At 40.0% G+C, this 19,495-nt stretch overlaps 1 protein-coding gene across 1 annotated transcript in view; it reads right to left on the minus strand.

Annotated features, from left to right (window-relative positions):
• Positions 1–19,495, minus strand: part of bmpr2b (bone morphogenetic protein receptor, type II b (serine/threonine kinase)) — a 184,133-nt gene that overhangs the window by 41,024 nt on the left and 123,614 nt on the right. The window contains 3 exon segments of the mRNA XM_052521830.1: positions 2,676–2,812; positions 8,723–8,870; positions 10,396–10,556. Of these exon segments, the coding sequence (XP_052377790.1) occupies positions 2,676–2,812; positions 8,723–8,870; positions 10,396–10,556 (446 nt within the window).

Here is a 19,495-nt window from a genome sequence, read left to right on the forward strand (position 1 = left end):
CCCTGGCTATCTGTAAATAATGTCTGAGTCTTCCCCTGGCTATCTGTAAATAATGTCTGAGTGTTCCCCTGGCTATCTGTAAATAATGTCTGAGTCTTCCCCTGGCTATCTGTAAATAATGTCTGAGTCTTCCCCTGGCTATCTGTATATAATGTCTGAGTGTTCCCCTGGCTATCTGTATATAATGTCTGAGTCTTTCCCTGGCTATCTGTAAATAATGTCTGAGTCTTCCCCTGGCTATCTGTAAATAATGTCTTAGTCTTCCCCTGGCTATCTGTATATAATGTCTGAGTCTTCCCCTGGCTATCTGTAAATAATGTCTGAGTCTTCCCCTGGCTATCTGTATATAATGTCTGAGTGTTCCCCTGGCTATCTGTATATAATGTCTGAGTGTTCCCCTGGCTATCTGTATATAATATCTGAGTCTTCCCCTGGCTATCTGTAAATAATGTCTGAGTGTTCCCCTGGCTATCTGTATATAATGTCTGAGTCTTCCCCTGGCTATCTGTATATAATATCTGAGTCTTCCCCTGGCTATCTGTAAATAATGTCTGAGTCTTCCCCTGGCTATCTGTATATAATGTCTGAGTGTTCCCCTGGCTATCTGTATATAATGTCTGAGTGTTCCCCTGGCTATCTGTAAATAATGTCTGAGTGTTCCCCTGGCTATCTGTAAATAATGTCTGAGTGTTCCCCTGGCTATCTGTATATAATGTCTGAGTGTTCCCCTGGCTATCTGTATATAATGTCTGAGTCTTTCCCTGGCTATCTGTAAATAATGTCTGAGTCTTCCCCTGGCTATCTGTATATAATGTCTGAGTCTTTCCCTGGCTATCTGTAAATAATGTCTGAGTCTTCCCCTGGCTATCTGTAAATAATGTCTGAGTCTTCCCCTGGCTATCTGTATATAATGTCTGAGTCTTCCCCTGGCTATCTGTAAATAATGTCTGAGTCTTCCCCTGGCTATCTGTATATAATGTCTGAGTGTTCCCCTGGCTATCTGTATATAATGTCTGAGTGTTCCCCTGGCTATCTGTATATAATATCTGAGTCTTCCCCTGGCTATCTGTAAATAATGTCTGAGTGTTCCCCTGGCTATCTGTATATAATGTCTGAGTCTTCCCCTGGCTATCTGTATATAATATCTGAGTCTTCCCCTGGCTATCTGTAAATAATGTCTGAGTCTTCCCCTGGCTATCTGTATATAATGTCTGAGTGTTCCCCTGGCTATCTGTATATAATGTCTGAGTGTTCCCCTGGCTATCTGTATATAATGTCTGAGTGTTCCCCTGGCTATCTGTATATAATGTCTGAGTGTTCCCCTGGCTATCTGTAAATAATGTCTGAGTGTTCCCCTGGCTATCTGTATATAATGTCTGAGTGTTCCCCTGGCTATCTGTATATAATGTCTGAGTGTTCCCCTGGCTATCTGTAAATAATGTCTGAGTGTTCCCCTGGCTATCTGTATATAATGTCTGAGTGTTCCCCTGGCTATCTGTATATAATGTCTGAGTGTTCCCCTGGCTATCTGTATATAATGTCTGAGTGTTCCCCTGGCTATCTGTATATAATGTCTGAGTGTTCCCCTGGCTATCTGTATATAATGTCTGAGTGTTCCCCTGGCTATCTGTATATAATGTCTGAGTGTTCCCCTGGCTATCTGTAAATAATGTCTGAGTGTTCCCCTGGCTATCTGTATATAATGTCTGAGTGTTCCCCTGGCTATCTTTAAATGAATAAAAACCAAGAAAACGGTGCCGTCTGCTTTGCTTAATATCAGGAATTTGAAACAATTTATACTTTAACTTCTACTTATGACACTTATGTAGATTTTAGCAAATAGATTTACCGTTGATCCTTAAGTAGATTTAAACCCAAATACTTTTAGACTTTTCCTCAAGTAGTATTTTACTGGGTGACTTCCACTTTTACTTCAGTAACTTTCTATGAAGGTATCTATACTTTAACTCCAGTTTGACAATTGCATCCTTTTTCCACCACTACATATACTGTAGTTCTTGACTTCATTTCTCTCGTGAATCATTTGATTTGAATAATTTGAATAATTTGAATAATTTGATTTGAATGATTTGATTTGAATAATTTGAATAATTTGAATAATTTGATTTGAATGATTTGATTTGAATAATTTGAATAATTTGAATAATTTGATTTGAATGATTTGATTTGAATGATTTAATTTGAATGATTTGATTTCTCTCTCGTGAAATGACACGTTGGGCTCACAAGTAATTGAACAAAATGTCAGTCAATGAGTTCTTTAGCGCTAGCTAAAATAAACGCATTCTTATTCTGCATTCCGTCCAGAATAATAATAATAACAATATAATAATAATAATAATATAATAATAATATAATATAATAATATATGCCATTTAGCAGACGCTTTTATCCAAAGCGACTTACAGTCATGTGTGCATACATTCTACGTATGGGTGGTCCCGGGAATCGAACACAGACGGGTCTTTTTATTTGTTGAAGCTGAATGTTTGTAAACAAGCTAGCATGCTAATGTCACTGTAGCATGGAGAATCAGGCGAAAAGTATGTTGTGGAATTCTCACCAACACTCCAGGGAACTGGATCACTGGGCCACTGTTATGTGTAAAAACAACATTGAGTGTTGAGTAATAGTTGTAATAGTATTCTCCTCACCAGACTGTTCTCTTTCCAGGCCTCTGGGAACTTGGGTCTCTCTTTCTCTCTGGACACCAGGACCTGCATGTCCTCAAAGGAGGGGTGGTTCCCTGCCTCGGCCTGGAACGCCATCTGGTAGTCGGGCACCGTCTCTCCTGGAGGACACAATATCATCATTACCATCTCTCCTGGAGGACACAATATCATCATTACCATCTCTCCTGGAGGACACAATATCATCATTACCATCTCTCCTGGAGGACACAATATCATCATTACCATCTCTCCTGGAGGACACAATATCATCATTACCATCTCTCCTGGAGGACACAATATCATCATTACCATCTCTCCTGGAGGACACAATATCATCATTACCATCTCTCCTGGAGGACACAATATCATCATTACCATCTCTCCTGGAGGACACAATATCATCATTACCATCTCTCCTGGAGGACACAATATCATCATTACCATCTCTCCTGGAGGACACAATATCATCATTACCATCTCTCCTGGAGGACACAATATCATCATTACCATCTCTCCTGGAGGACACAATATCATCATTACCATCTCCTGGAGGACACAATATCATCATTACCATCTCTCCTGGAGGACACAATATCATCATTACCGTCTCTCCTGGAGGACACAATATCATCATTACCATCTCTCCTGGAGGACACAATATCATCATTACCATCTCTCCTGGAGGACACAATATCATCATTACCATCTCTCCTGGAGGACACAATATCATCATTACCATCTCTCCTGGAGGACACAATATCATCATTACCATCTCTCCTGGAGGACACAATATCATCATTACCATCTCTCCTAGAGGACACAATATCATCATTACCATCTCTCCTGGAGGACACAATATCATCATTACCGTCTCTCCTGGAGGACACAATATCATCATTACCATCTCTTCATTTGTATTTGTATGTCTTGGGGTTTATTATGGATCCCCATTAGTTCCTGCCAAGGCAGCAGCTACTCTTCCTGGGTTTATTATGGATCCCCATTAGTTCCTGCCAAGGCAGCAGCTACTCTTCCTGGGTTTTATTATGGATCCCCATTAGTTCCTGCCAAGGCAGCAGCTACTCTTCCTGGGTTTTATTATGGATCCCCATTAGTTCCTGCCAAGGCAGCAGCTACTCTTCCTGGGGTTTATTATGGATCCCCATTAGTTCCTGCCAAGGCAGCAGCTACTCTTCCTGGGGTTTATTATGGATCCCCATTAGTTCCTGCCAAGGCAGCAGCTACTCTTCCTGGGGTTTATTATGGATCCCCATTAGTTCCTGCCAAGGCAGCAGCTACTCTTCCTGGGTTTTATTATGGATCCCCATTAGTTCCTGCCAAGGCAGCAGCTACTCTTCCTGGGTTTTATTATGGATCCCCATTAGTTCCTGCCAAGGCAGCAGCTACTCTTCCTGGAGTATATTATGGATCCCCATTAGTTCCTGCCAAGGCAGCAGCTACTCTTCCTGGGGTTTATTATGGCTCCCAATTAGTTCCTGTCAAGGCAGCGTCTACTCTTCCTGGGGTTTATTATGGATCCCTTTTAGTTCCTGCCAAGGCAGCAGCTACTCTTCCTGGGGTTTATTATGGATCCCCATTAGTTCCTTTCAAGGCAGTAGCTACTCTTCCTGGGGTTTATTATGGATCCCCATTAGTTCCTGCCAAGGCAGCAGCTACTCTTCCTGGGGTTTATTATGGATCCCCATTAGTTCCTGCCAAGGCAGCAGCTACTCTTCCTGGGGTTTATTATGGATCCCCATTAGTTCCTGCCAAGGCAGCAGCTACTCTTCCTGGGGTTTATTATGGATCCCAATTAGTTCCTGTCAAGGCAGCGTCTACTCTTCCTGGGGTTTATTATGGATCCCTTTTAGTTCCTGCCAAGGCAGCAGCTACTCTTCCTGGGGTTTATTATGGATCCCCATTAGTTCCTTTCAAGGCAGTAGCTACTCTTCCTGGGGTTTATTATGGATCCCCATTAGTTCCTGCCAAGGCAGCTGCTACTCTTCCTGGGGTCCAGCAAAATTAAGGCAGTTTATACCATTTTAAAAACACTACAACACACTGTGTGCCCTCAGGCCACTACTCCACCTCTACCACAAATCTACAGTACTAAATCCATGTGTGTGTATAGTGCTGATGTTATCGTATATGTGTCTGTGTTTGTGTCTCTTCACAGTCCCTGCTGTTCCATCAGGTGTATTTTTATCTGTTTATAAATCTGATTCTACTGCTGCATCAGTTACCTGATCTGGAATAGAGTTCCATGTAGTCATGGCTCTATGTAGTACTGTGGAATAGAGTTCCATGTAGTCATGGCTCTATGTAGTACTGTGGAATAGAGTTCCATGTAGTCATGGCTCTATGTAGTACTGTGGAATAGAGTTCCATGTAGCCATGGCTCTATGTAGTACTGTGGAATAGAGTTCCATGTAGTCATGGCTCTATGTAGTACTGTGGAATAGAGTTCCATGTAGTCATGGCTCTATGTAGTACTGTGGAATAGAGTTCCATGTAGTCATGTCTCTATGTAGGACTGTGGAATAGAGTTCCATGTAGTCATGGCTCTATGTAGTACTGTGGAATAGAGTTCCATGTAGTCATGGCTCTATGTAGTACTGTGGAATAGAGTTCCATGTAGTCATGGCTCTATGTAGTACTGTGGAATAGAGTTCCATGTAGCCATGGCTCTATGTAGTACTGTGGAATAGAGTTCCATGTAGTCATGGCTCTATGTAGTACTGTGGAATAGAGTTCCATGTAGCCATGGCTCTATGTAGTACTGTGGAATAGAGTTCCATGTAGTCATGGCTCTATGTAGTACTGTGGAATAGAGTTCCATGTAGTCATGGCTCTATGTAGTACTGTGGAATAGAGTTCCATGTAGTCATGGCTCTATGTTGTACTGTGGAATAGAGTTCCATGTAGTCATGGCTCTATGTAGTACTGTGGAATAGAGTTCCATGTAGTCATGGCTCTATGTAGTACTGTGGAATAGAGTTCCATGTAGTCATGGCTCTATGTAGTACTGTGGAATAGAGTTCCATGTAGCCATGGCTCTATGTAGTACTGTGGAATAGAGTTCCATGTAGTCATGGCTCTATGTAGTACTGTGGAATAGAGTTCCATGTAGTCATGGCTCTATGTAGTACTGTGGAATAGAGTTCCATGTAGTCATGTCTCTATGTAGGACTGTGGAATAGAGTTCCATGTAGTCATGGCTCTATGTAGTACTGTGGAATAGAGTTCCATGTAGTCATGGCTCTATGTAGTACTGTGGAATAGAGTTCCATGTAGTCATGGCTCTATGTAGTACTGTGGAATAGAGTTCCATGTAGCCATGGCTCTATGTAGTACTGTGGAATAGAGTTCCATGTAGTCATGGCTCTATGTAGTACTGTGGAATAGAGTTCCATGTAGCCATGGCTCTATGTAGTACTGTGGAATAGAGTTCCATGTAGTCATGGCTCTATGTAGTACTGTGGAATAGAGTTCCATGTAGTCATGGCTCTATGTAGTACTGTGGAATAGAGTTCCATGTAGTCATGGCTCTATGTTGTACTGTGGAATAGAGTTCCATGTAGTCATGGCTCTATGTAGTACTGTGGAATAGAGTTCCATGTAGTCATGGCTCTATGTAGTACTGTGGAATAGAGTTCCATGTAGTCATGGCTCTATGTAGTACTGTGGAATAGAGTTCCATGTAGTCATGGCTCTATGTAGTACTGTGGAATAGAGTTCCATGTAGTCATGGCTCTATGTAGTACTGTGGAATAGAGTTCCATGTAGTCATGTCTCTATGTAGTACTGTGGAATAGAGTTCCATGTAGCCATGGCTCTATGTAGTACTGTGGAATAGAGTTTCATGTAGTCATGGCTCTATGTAGGACTGTGGAATAGAGTTCCATGTAGTCATGGCTCTATGTAGTACTGTGGAATAGAGTTCCATGTAGTCATGGCTCTATGTAGTACTGTGGAATAGAGTTCCATGTAGTCATGGACCTGCCTTGTTGATAGTGTTGTTAAGAAGGTAGAAACTAGGGCCTGTAGGACCTGCCTTGTTGATAGTGTTGTTAAGAAGGTAGAAACTAGGGCCTGTAGGACCTGCCTTGTTGATAGTGCTGTTAAGAAGGTAGAAACTAGGGCCTGTAGGACCTGCCTTGTTGATAGTGCTGTTAAGAAGGTAGAAACTAGGGCCTGTAGGACCTGCCTTGTTGATAGTGCTGTTAAGAAGGTAGAAACTAGGGCCTGTAGGACCTGCCTTGTTGATAGTGCTGTTAAGAAGGTAGAAACTAGGGCCTGTAGGACCTGCCTTGTTGATAGTGTTGTTAAGAAGGTAGAAACTAGGACCTGTAGGACCTGCCTTGTTGATAGTGCTGTTAAGAAGGTAGAAACTAGAGCCTGTAGGACCTGCCTTGTTGATAGTGTTGTTAAGAAGGTAGAAACTAGGGCCTGTAGGACCTGCCTTGTTGATAGTGCTGTTAAGAAGGTAGAAACTAGGACCTGTAGGACCTGCCTTGTTGATAGTGTTGTTAAGAAGGTAGAAACTAGGGCCTGTAGGACCTGCCTTGTTGATAGTGTTGTTAAGAAGGTAGAAACTAGGGCCTGTAGGACCTGCCTTGTTGACAGTGTTGTTAAGAAGGTAGAAACTAGGGCCTGTAGGACCTGCCTTGTTGATAGTGCTGTTAAGAAGGTAGAAACTAGGGCCTGTCGGACCTGCCTTGTTGATAGTGTTATTAAGAAGGTAGAAACTAGGGCCTGTAGGACCTGCCTTGTTGATAGTGTTGTTAAGAAGGTAGAAACTAGGGCCTGTAGGACCTGCCTTGTTGATAGTGCTGTTAAGAAGGTAGAAACTAGGGCCTGTAGGACCTGCCTTGTTGATAGTGTTGTTAAGAAGGTAGAAACTAGGACCTGTAGGACCTGCCTTGTTGATAGTGTTAAGAAAGTAACTAACTATCAATATCACCACCACCATCATCTCTCCTGGAGGACACAATATCATCTCTCCTGGAGGACACAATATCATCTCTCCTGGAGGACACAATATCATCTCTCCTGGAGGACACAATATCATCTCTCCTGGAGGACACAATATCATCTCTCCTGGAGGACACAATATCATCTCTCCTGGAGGACACAATATCATCTCTCCTGGAGGACACAATATCCACTCTCCTGGAGGACACAATATCCACTCTCCTGGAGGACACAATATCATCTCTCCTGGAGGACACAATATCATCTCTCCTGGAGGACACAATATCATCTCTCCTGGAGGACACAATATCATCTCTCCTGGAGGACACAATATCCACTCTCCTGGAGGACACAATATCATCTCTCCTGGAGGACACAATATCATCTCTCCTGGAGGACACAATATCATAAGACACTGTTACACTGTTGAATGCTCCCGCAGTATCTGGAGTTCGAAGGTCAGAGGTCAGTACACCTCATGAAGGTCTCCCAGTAGATGAGGCTCAGGGTTAGAGGTCACTACACCTCATGAAGGTCTCCCAGTAGATGAGGCTCAGGGTTAGAGGTCACTACACCTCATGAAGGTCTCCCAGTAGATGAGGCTCAGGGTTAGAGGTCACTACACCTCATGAAGGTCTCCCAGTAGATGAGGCTCAGGGTTAGAGGTCAGTACACCTCATGAAGGTCTCCCAGTTGACGAGGCCCAGGGTTAGAGGGCAGTACACCTCATGAAGGTCTCACAGTAGACGAGGCCCAGGGTTAGAGGTCAGGGGTTATTACCTGGGAAGAGGTCAGTACACCTCATGAAGGTCTCCCAGTAGACGGGGCCCAGGGTTAGAGGTCAGGGGTTATTACCTGGGAAGAGGTCAGTACACCTCATGAAGGTCTCCCAGTAGACCAGGCCCAGGGTTAGAGGTCAGTACACCTCATAAAGGTCTCCCAGTAGACGAGGCCCAGGGTTAGAGGTCAGGGGTTATTACCTGGGAAGAGGTCAGTACACCTCATAAAGGTCTCCCAGTAGACGAGGCCCAGGGTTAGAGGTCAGGGGTTATTACCTGGGAAGAGGTCAGTACACCTCATGAAGGTCTCCCAGTAGATGAGCCCCAGGGCGTACATGTCCACCTGCTTCAGAGCCGACTCACAGTCCCTCAGGTTCACCGCCCCCTCCAGAACCTCTGGGGCCATGTAGCGGACTGTACCCACCTGGAGAGAGACAGAACCAGTGTTATTACACTACACTAACCCTCCAGAACCTCTGGGGCCATGTATCGGACTGTACCCACCTGGAGAGAGACAGAACCAGTGTTATTACACTACACTAACCCTCCAGAACCTCTGGGGCCATGTATCGGACTGTACCCACCTGGAGAGAAACAGAACCAGTGTTATTACACTACACTAACCCTCCAGAACCTCTGGGGCCATGTAGCGGACTGTACCCACCTGGAGAGAGACAGAACCAGTGTTATAACACTACACTAACCCTCCAGAACCTCTGGGGCCATGTATCGGACTGTACCCACCTGGAGAGAGACAGAACCAGTGTTATTACACTACACTAACCCTCCAGAACCTCTGGGGCCATGTATCGGACTGTACCCACCTGGAGAGAGACAGAACCAGTGTTATTACACTACACTAACCCTCCAGAACCTCTGGGGCCATGTATCGGACTGTACCCACCTGGAGAGAGACAGAACCAGTGTTATTACACTACACTAACCCTCCAGAACCTCTGGGGCCATGTATCGGACTGTACACACCTGGAGAGAGACAGAACCAGTGTTATTACACTACACTAACCCTCCAGAACCTCTGGGGCCATGTATCGGACTGTACACACCTGGAGAGAGACAGAACCAGTGTTATTACACTACACTAACCCTCCAGAACCTCTGGGGCCATGTATCGGACTGTACCCACCTGGAGAGAGACAGAACCAGTGTTATAACACTACACTAACCCTCCAGAACCTCTGGGGCCATGTAGCGGACTGTACCCACCTGGAGAGAGACAGAACCAGTGTTATTACACTACACTAACCCTCCAGAACCTCTGGGGCCATGTATCGGACTGTACCCACCTGGAGAGAGACAGAACCAGTGTTATTACACTACACTAACCCTCCAGAACCTCTGGGGCCATGTATCGGACTGTACCCACCTGGAGAGAGACAGAACCAGTGTTATTACACTACACTAACCCTCCAGAACCTCTGGGGCCATGTAGCGGACTGTACCCACCTGGAGAGAAACAGAACCAGTGTTATTACACTACACTAACCCTCCAGAACCTCTGGGGCCATGTATCGGACTGTACACACCTGGAGAGAAACAGAACCAGTGTTATTACACTACACTAACCCTCCAGAACCTCTGGGGCCATGTATCGGACTGTACCCACCTGGAGAGAGACAGAACCAGTGTTATTACACTACACTAACCCTCCAGAACCTCTGGGGCCATGTATCGGACTGTACCCACCTGGAGAGAAACAGAATTAGAGAATAGGGTTTAAAGTCTGTCCATCTTAGAGCTGTGGCAGTACTTGCATTATTAGCTATCAAAGAGGGTGTTGGCTAAGCAGACTGAGGGTGGTTTTCAGATGAGACCCAGTACCGAGGCAGTCAGCGGAGTTGACCAACTCCCCTCGCTGATGGCAGCGTTCTACTCCTCTCCAGGCCTGACCCCCTGGGGTTAGGGTTAGAGGTCAGAGGTTAGGGACTCACCTCGCTGATGGCAGCGTTCTCCTCCTCTCCAGGCCTGACCAGGCGGTTCCCTGTCAGCTTCATGGACAGACCAAAGTCACTGATCACACATGTCCCATCGTTCTTTACTAGAACATTCCTGCTATTCAGGTCTCTGTGAGATACGGCTGGCTTGTAGATGTCTGGGAGGGAGGGAGGGAGGGAGGGAGGGAGGGAGGGAGGAGAGGAGGAGAGGAGAGGAGAGATGGGAGGGAAAGGGGAGAGAGAGGGGAGAGGAGAGAGAGAGAGGGGGGGGAGAGGAGAGAAAGGGGAGAGAGAGAGAGAGGGGAGAGGGGAGAGAGAGAGAGAGGGGAGAGGGAGAGGAGAGAAAGGGGAGAGAGATGGAGGAGAGAGAGATGGGAGGGGAGAGAGGGGGAGGGAGAGGGAGAAAGAGAGGGAAGAAAGAGAGGGGAGAGAGGGGGGAGAGAGAGAAGGGAGGTGAGAGGGAGAGGGAGAAAGAGAGGGAAGAGAGAGAGGGGAGAGATGGGGAGAAAGAGGAGAGAGAGAGGGGAGGGAGGGGGGAGAGAGAGAAGGGAGGTGAGAGGGAGAGGGAGAAAGAGAGGGAAGAGAGAGAGGGGAGAGAGGGGGAGAAAGAGGAGAGAGGGAGGGGAGGGAGGGGGAGAAAGAGAGAAAAGAAAGGCCCATTAGTCTCTGCATGTCACCATGATCGCCTAAAGCTCATTAACAGTTACTGTAGAACCTATGATCTATGATATAACTGTAACACAGTTACTGTAGAACCTATGATCTAACTGTAACACAGTTACTGTAGAACCTATGATATAACTGTAACACAGTTACTGTAGAACCTATGATATAACTGTAACACAGTTACTGTAGAACCTATGATCTAACTGTAACACAGTTACTGTAGAACCTATGATATAACTGTAACACAGTTACTGTAGAACCTATGATATAACTGTAACACAGTTACTGTAGAACCTATGATATAACTGTAACACAGTTACTGTAGAACCTATGATATAACTGTAACACAGTTACTGTAGAACCTATGATATAACTGTAACACAGTTACTGTAGAACCTATGATCTATGATATAACTGTAAAACAGTTACTGTAGAACCTATGATATAACTGTAACACAGTTACTGTAGAACCTATGATCTAACTGTAACACAGTTACTGTAGAACCTATGATCTATGATATAACTGTAACACAGTTACTGTAGAACCTATGATATAACTGTAAAACAGTTACTGTAGAACCTATGATATAACTGTAACACAGTTACTGTAGAACCTATGATCTATGATATAACTGTAACACAGTTACTGTAGAACCTATGATATAACTGTAACACAGTTACTGTAGAACCTATGATATAACTGTAAAACAGTTACTGTAGAACCTATGATCTAACTGTAACACAGTTACTGTAGAACCTATGATATAACTGTAACACAGTTACTGTAGAACCTATGATCTAACTGTAACACAGTTACTGTAGAACCTATGATCTATGATATAACTGTAACACAGTTACTGTAGAACCTATGATATAACTGTAAAACAGTTACTGTAGAACCTATGATATAACTGTAACACAGTTACTGTAGAACCTATGATCTATGATATAACTGTAACACAGTTACTGTAGAACCTATGATATAACTGTAACACAGTTACTGTAGAACCTATGATATAACTGTAACACAGTTACTGTAGAACCTATGATATAACTGTAACACAGTTACTGTAGAACCTATGATCTAACTGTAACACAGTTACTGTAGAACCTATGATATAACTGTAACACAGTTACTGTAGAACCTATGATATAACTGTAAAACAGTTACTGTAGAACCTATGATATAACTGTAACACAGTTACTGTAGAACCTATGATATAACTGTAAAACAGTTACTGTAGAACCTATGATATAACTGTAACACAGTTACTGTAGAACCTATGATCTAACTGTAACACAGTTACTGTAGAACCTGTGATATAACTGTAACACAGTTACTGTAGAACCTATGATCTATGATATAACTGTAACACAGTTACTGTAGAACCTATGATCTAACTGTGACACAGTTACTGTAGAACCTATGATATAACTGTAACACCGTTACTGTAGAACCTATGATATAACTGTGACACAGTTACTGTAGAACCTATGATCTAACTGTAACATAGTTACTGTAGAACCTATGATCTAACTGTAAAACAGTTACTGTAGAACCTATGATAAAACTGTAACACAGTTACTGTAGAACCTATGATATAACTGTAACACAGTTACTGTAGAACCTATGATATAACTGTAACACAGTTACTGTAGAACCTATGATATAACTGTAACACAGTTACTGTAGAACCTATGATCTAACTGTAACACAGTTACTGTAGAACCTATGTTATAACTGTAACACAGTTACTGTAGAACCTGTGATCTATGATATAACTGTAACACAGTTACTGTAGAACCTATGATCTAACTGTAACACAGTTACTGTAGAACCTATGATCTAACTGTAACACAGTTACTGTAGAACCTATGATATAACTGTAACACAGTTACTGTAGAACCTATGATCTATGATATAACTGTAACACAGTTACTGTAGAACCTATGATATAACTGTAACACAGTTACTGTAGAACCTATGATATAACTGTAACACAGTTACTGTAGAACCTATGATATAACTGTAAAACAGTTACTGTAGAACCTATGATATAACTGTAACACAGTTACTGTAGAACCTATGATCTATGATATAACTGTAACACAGTTACTGTAGAACCTATGATATAACTGTAAAACAGTTACTGTAGAACCTATGATATAACTGTAACACAGTTACTGTAGAACCTATGATCTATGATATAACTGTAACACAGTTACTGTAGAACCTATGATATAACTGTAACACAGTTACTGTAGAACCTATGATATAACTGTAACACAGTTACTGTAGAACCTATGATATAACTGTAACACAGTTACTGTAGAACCTATGATATAACTGTAACACAGTTACTGTAGAACCTATGATATAACTGTAACACAGTTACTGTAGAACCTATGATATAACTGTAACACAGTTACTGTAGAACCTATGATATAACTGTAACACAGTTACTGTAGAACCTATGATCTATGATATAACTGTAACACAGTTACTGTAGAACCTATGATCTAACTGTAACACAGTTACTGTAGAACCTATGATCTATGATATAACTGTAACACAGTTACTGTAGAACCTATGATATAACTGTAACACAGTTACTGTAGAACCTATGATATAACTGTAACACAGTTACTGTAGAACCTATGATATAACTGTAACACAGTTACTGTAGAACCTATGATATAACTGTAACACAGTTACTGTAGAACCTATGATCTAACTGTAACACAGTTACTGTAGAACCTATGTTATAACTGTAACACAGGGTAGTGGGTTCGATTCCCGGGACCACCCATACGTAGAATGTATGCACACATGACTGTAAGTCGCTTTGGATAAAAGCGTCTGCTAAATGGCATATATTATTATTATTATATATATATAACTGTAACACAGTTACTGTAGAACCTATGATCTATGATATAACTGTAACACAGTTACTGTAGAACCTATGATATAACTGTAACACAGTTACTGTAGAACCTATGATATAACTGTAACACAGTTACTGTAGAACCTATTATATAACTGTAAAACAGTTACTGTAGAACCTATGATATAACTGTAACACAGTTACTGTAGAACCTATGATCTATGATATAACTGTAACACAGTTACTGTAGAACCTATGATATAACTGTAAAACAGTTACTGTAGAACCTATGATATAACTGTAACACAGTTACTGTAGAACCTATGATCTATGATATAACTGTAACACAGTTACTGTAGAACCTATGATATAACTGTAACACAGTTACTGTAGAACCTATGATATAGTTACTGTAGAACCTATGATATAACTGTAACACAGTTACTGTAGAACCTATGATATAACTGTAACACAGTTACTGTAGAACCTATGATATAACTGTAACACAGTTACTGTAGAACCTATGATATAACTGTAACACAGTTACTGTAGAACCTATGATATAACTGTAACACAGTTACTGTAGAACCTATGATCTATGATATAACTGTAACACAGTTACTGTAGAACCTATGATCTAACTGTAACACAGTTACTATAGAACCTATGATCTATGATATAACTGTAACACAGTTACTGTAGAACCTATGATATAACTGTAACACAGTTACTGTAGAACCTATGATATAACTGTAACACAGTTACTGTAGAACCTATGATATCACTGTAACACAGTTACTGTAGAACCTATGATATAACTGTAACACAGTTACTGTAGAACCTATGATATAACTGTAAAACAGTTACTGTAGAACCTATGATATAACTGTAACACAGTTACTGTAGAACCTATGATCTAACTGTAACACAGTTACTGCAGAACCTATGATCTAACTGTAACACAGTTACTGTAGAACCTATGATATAACTGTAAAACAGTTACTGTAGAACCTATGATATAACTGTAACACAGTTACTGTAGAACCTATGATATAACTGTAAAACAGTTACTGTAGAACCTATGATATAACTGTAACACAGTTACTGTAGAACCTATGATATAACTGTAACACAGTTACTGTAGAACCTATGATCTAACTGTAACACAGTTACTGTAGAACCTATGATATAACTGTAACACAGTTACTGTAGAACCTATGATATAACTGTAAAACAGTTACTGTAGAACCTATGATATAACTGTAACACAGTTACTGTAGAACCTATGATATAACTGTAAAACAGTTACTGTAGAACCTATGATCTAACTGTAACACAGTTACTGTAGAACCTATGATATAACTGTAACACAGTTACTGTAGAACCTATGATATAACTGTAACACAGTTACTGTAGAACCTATGATCTATGATATAACTGTAACACAGTTACTGTAGAACCTATGATCTAACTGTAACACAGTTACTGTAGAACCTATGATATAACTGTAAAACAGTTACTGTAGAACCTATGATATAACTGTAACACAGTTACTGTAGAACCTATGATATAACTGTAACACAGTTACTGTAGAACCTATGATCTATGATATAACTGTAACACAGTTACTGTAGAACCTATGATCTAACTGTAACACAGTTACTGTAGAACCTATGATCTAACTGTAACACAGTTACTGTAGAACCTAAGATATAACTGTAACACAGTTACTGTAGAACCTATGATCTAACTGTAACACAGTTACTGCAGAACCTATGATCTAACTGTAACACAGTTACTGTAGAACCTATGATCTAACTGTAACACACTTACTGTAGAACCTATGATCTAACTGTAACACAGTTACTGTAGAACCTATGATATAACTGTAACACAGTTACTGTAGAACCTATGATCTATGATATAACTGTAACACAGTTACTGTAGAACCTATGATCTAACTGTAACACAGTTACTGTAGAACCTATGATCTAACTGTAACACAGTTACTGTAGAACCTAACATATAACTGTAACACAGTTACTGTAGAACCTATGATCTAACTGTAACACAGTTACTGCAGAACCTATGATCTAACTGTAACACAGTTACTGTAGAACCTATGATATAACTGTAAAACAGTTACTGTAGAACCTATGATCTATGATATAACTGTAACACAGTTACTGTAGAACCTATGATATAACTGTAACACCGTTACTGTAGAACCTATGATCTATGATATAACTGTAACACCAGTTACTGTAGAACCTATGATCTATGATATAACTGTAACACAGTTACTGTAGAACCTATGATATAACTGTAACACAGTTACTGTAGAACCTATGATATAACTGTAACACAGTTACTGTAGAACCTATGATATAACTGTAACACAGTTACTGTAGAACCTATGATCTAACTGTAACACAGTTACTGTAGAACCTATGATATAACTGTAACACAGTTACTGTAGAACCTATGATATAACTGTAACACAGTTACTGTAGAACCTATGATATAACTGTAACACAGTTACTGTAGAACCTATGATATAACTGTAACACAGTTACTGTAGAACCTATGATATAACTGTAACACAGTTACTGTAGAACCTATGATATAACTGTAACACAGTTACTGTAGAACCTATGATCTAACTGTAACACAGTTACTGTAGAACCTATGATATAACTGTAACACAGTTACTGTAGAACCTATGATCTAACTGTAACACAGTTACTGTAGAACCTATGATATAACTGTAACACAGTTACTGTAGAACCTATGATCTATGATATAACTGTAACACAGTTACTGTAGAACCTATGATCTATGATATAACTGAAACACAGTTACTCTAGAACCTATGATATAACTGTAACACAGTTACTGTAGAACCTATGATATAACTGTAAAACAGTTACTGTAGAACCTATGATATAACTGTAACACAGTTACTGTAGAACCTATGATATAACTGTAACACAGTTACTGTAGAACCTATGATATAACTGTATAACTGTACACACAGTTACTGTAACACAGTTACTGTAGAACCTATGATCTATGATATAACTGTAACACAGTTACTGTAGAACCTATGATCTATGATATAACTGAAACACAGTTACTGTAGAACCTATGATATAACTGTAACACAGTTACTGTAGAACCTATGATATAACTGTAACACAGTTACTGTAGAACCTATGATATAACTGTAACACAGTTACTGTAGAACCTATGATATAACTGTAACACAGTTACTGTAGAACCTATGATATAACTGTAACACAGTTACTGTAGAACCTATGATATAACTGTAACACAGTTACTGTAGAACCTATGATATAACTGTAACACAGTTACTGTAGAACCTATGATATAACTGTAACACAGTTACTGTAGAACCTATGATATAACTGTAACACAGTTACTGTAGAACCTATGATATAACTGTAACACAGTTACTGTAGAACCTATGATATAACTGTAACACAGTTACTGTAGAACCTATGATATAACTGTAACACAGTTACTGTAGAACCTATGATCTATGATATAACTGTAACACACTTACTGTAGAACCTATGATCTAACTGTAACACAGTTACTGTAGAACCTATGATATAACTGTAACCGTTACTGTAGTTACTGTAGAACCTATGATATAACTGTAACACAGTTACTGTAGAACCTATGATATAACTGTAACACAGTTACTGTAGAACCTATGATCTAACTGTAACACAGTTACTGTAGAACCTATGATCTAACTGTAACACAGTTACTGTAGAACCTATGATCTAACTGTAACACAGTTACTGTAGAACCTATGATATAACTGTAACACAGTTACTGTAGAACCTATGATAAAACTGTAACACAGTTACTGTAGAACCTATGATATAACTGTAACACAGTTACTGTAGAACCTGACTGATCTATGATATAACTGTAACACAGTTACTGTAGAACCTATGATCTATGATATAACTGTAACACAGTTACTGTAGAACCTATGATATAACTGTAACACAGTTACTGTAGAACCTAGAACCTATGATATAACTGTAACACAGTTACTGTAGAACCTATGATATAACTGTAAAACAGTTACTGTAGAACCTATGATATAACTGTAACACAGTTACTGTAGAACCTATGATCTATGATATAACTGTAACACAGTTACTGTAGAACCTATGATATAACTGTAAAACAGTTACTGTAGAACCTATGATATAACTGTAACACAGTTACTGTAGAACCTATGATCTATGATATAACTGTAACACAGTTACTGTAGAACCTATGATATAACTGTAACACAGTTACTGTAGAACCTATGATATACTGTAACACAGTTACTGTAACACAGTTACTGTAGAACCTATGATATAACTGATAACACAGTTACTGTAGAACCTATGATATAACTGTAACACAGTTACTGTAGAACCTATGATATAACTGTAACACAGTTACTGTAGAACCTATGATATAACTGTAACACAGTTACTGTAGAACCTATGATATAACTGTAACACAGTTACTGTAGAACCTATGATCTATGATATAACTGTAACACAGTTACTGTAGAACCTATGATCTAACTGTAACACAGTTACTGTAGAACCTATGATCTATGATATAACTGTAACACAGTTACTGTAGAACCTATGATATAACTGTAACACAGTTACTGTAGAACCTATGATATAACTGTAACACAGTTACTGTAGAACCTATGATATAACTGTAACACAGTTACTGTAGAACCTATGATATAACTGTAACACAGTTACTGTAGAACCTATGATCTAACTGTAACACAGTTACTGTAGAACCTATGTTATAACTGTAAACAGGGTAGTGGGTTCGATTCAGTTACTGGAACCCATACGTAGAATGTATGCACACATGACTGTAAGTCGCTTTGGAACCGTCTGCTAAATGCATATATTATTATTATTATATATATATAACTGTAACACAGTTACTGTAGAACCTATGATCTATGATATAACTGTAACACAGTTACTGTAGAACCTATGATCTAACTGTAACACAGTTACTGCAGAACCTATGATCTAACTGTAACACAGTTACTGTAGAACCTATGATATAACCTATGATATAACTGTAACACAGTTATAGAACCTATGATATAACTGTAACACAGTTACTGTAGAACCTATGATATAACTGTAACACAGTTACTGTAGAACCTATGATATAACTGTAACACAGTTACTGTAGAACCTATGATATAACTGTAACACAGTTACTGTAGAACCTATGATATAACTGTAACACAGTTACTGTAGAACCTATGATATAACTGTAACACAGTTACTGTAGAACCTATGATCTATGATATAACTGTAACACAGTTACTGTAGAACCTATGATCTAACTGTAACACAGTTACTATAGAACCTATGATCTATGATATAACTGTAACACAGTTACTGTAGAACCTATGATATAACTGTAACACAGTTACTGTAGAACCTATGATATCACTGTAACAC

The sequence above is a fragment of the Oncorhynchus keta genome, chromosome 7 (assembly GCF_023373465.1).
Source record: "Oncorhynchus keta strain PuntledgeMale-10-30-2019 chromosome 7, Oket_V2, whole genome shotgun sequence".
In the NCBI taxonomy this organism is placed as follows: domain Eukaryota; kingdom Metazoa; phylum Chordata; class Actinopteri; order Salmoniformes; family Salmonidae; genus Oncorhynchus; species Oncorhynchus keta.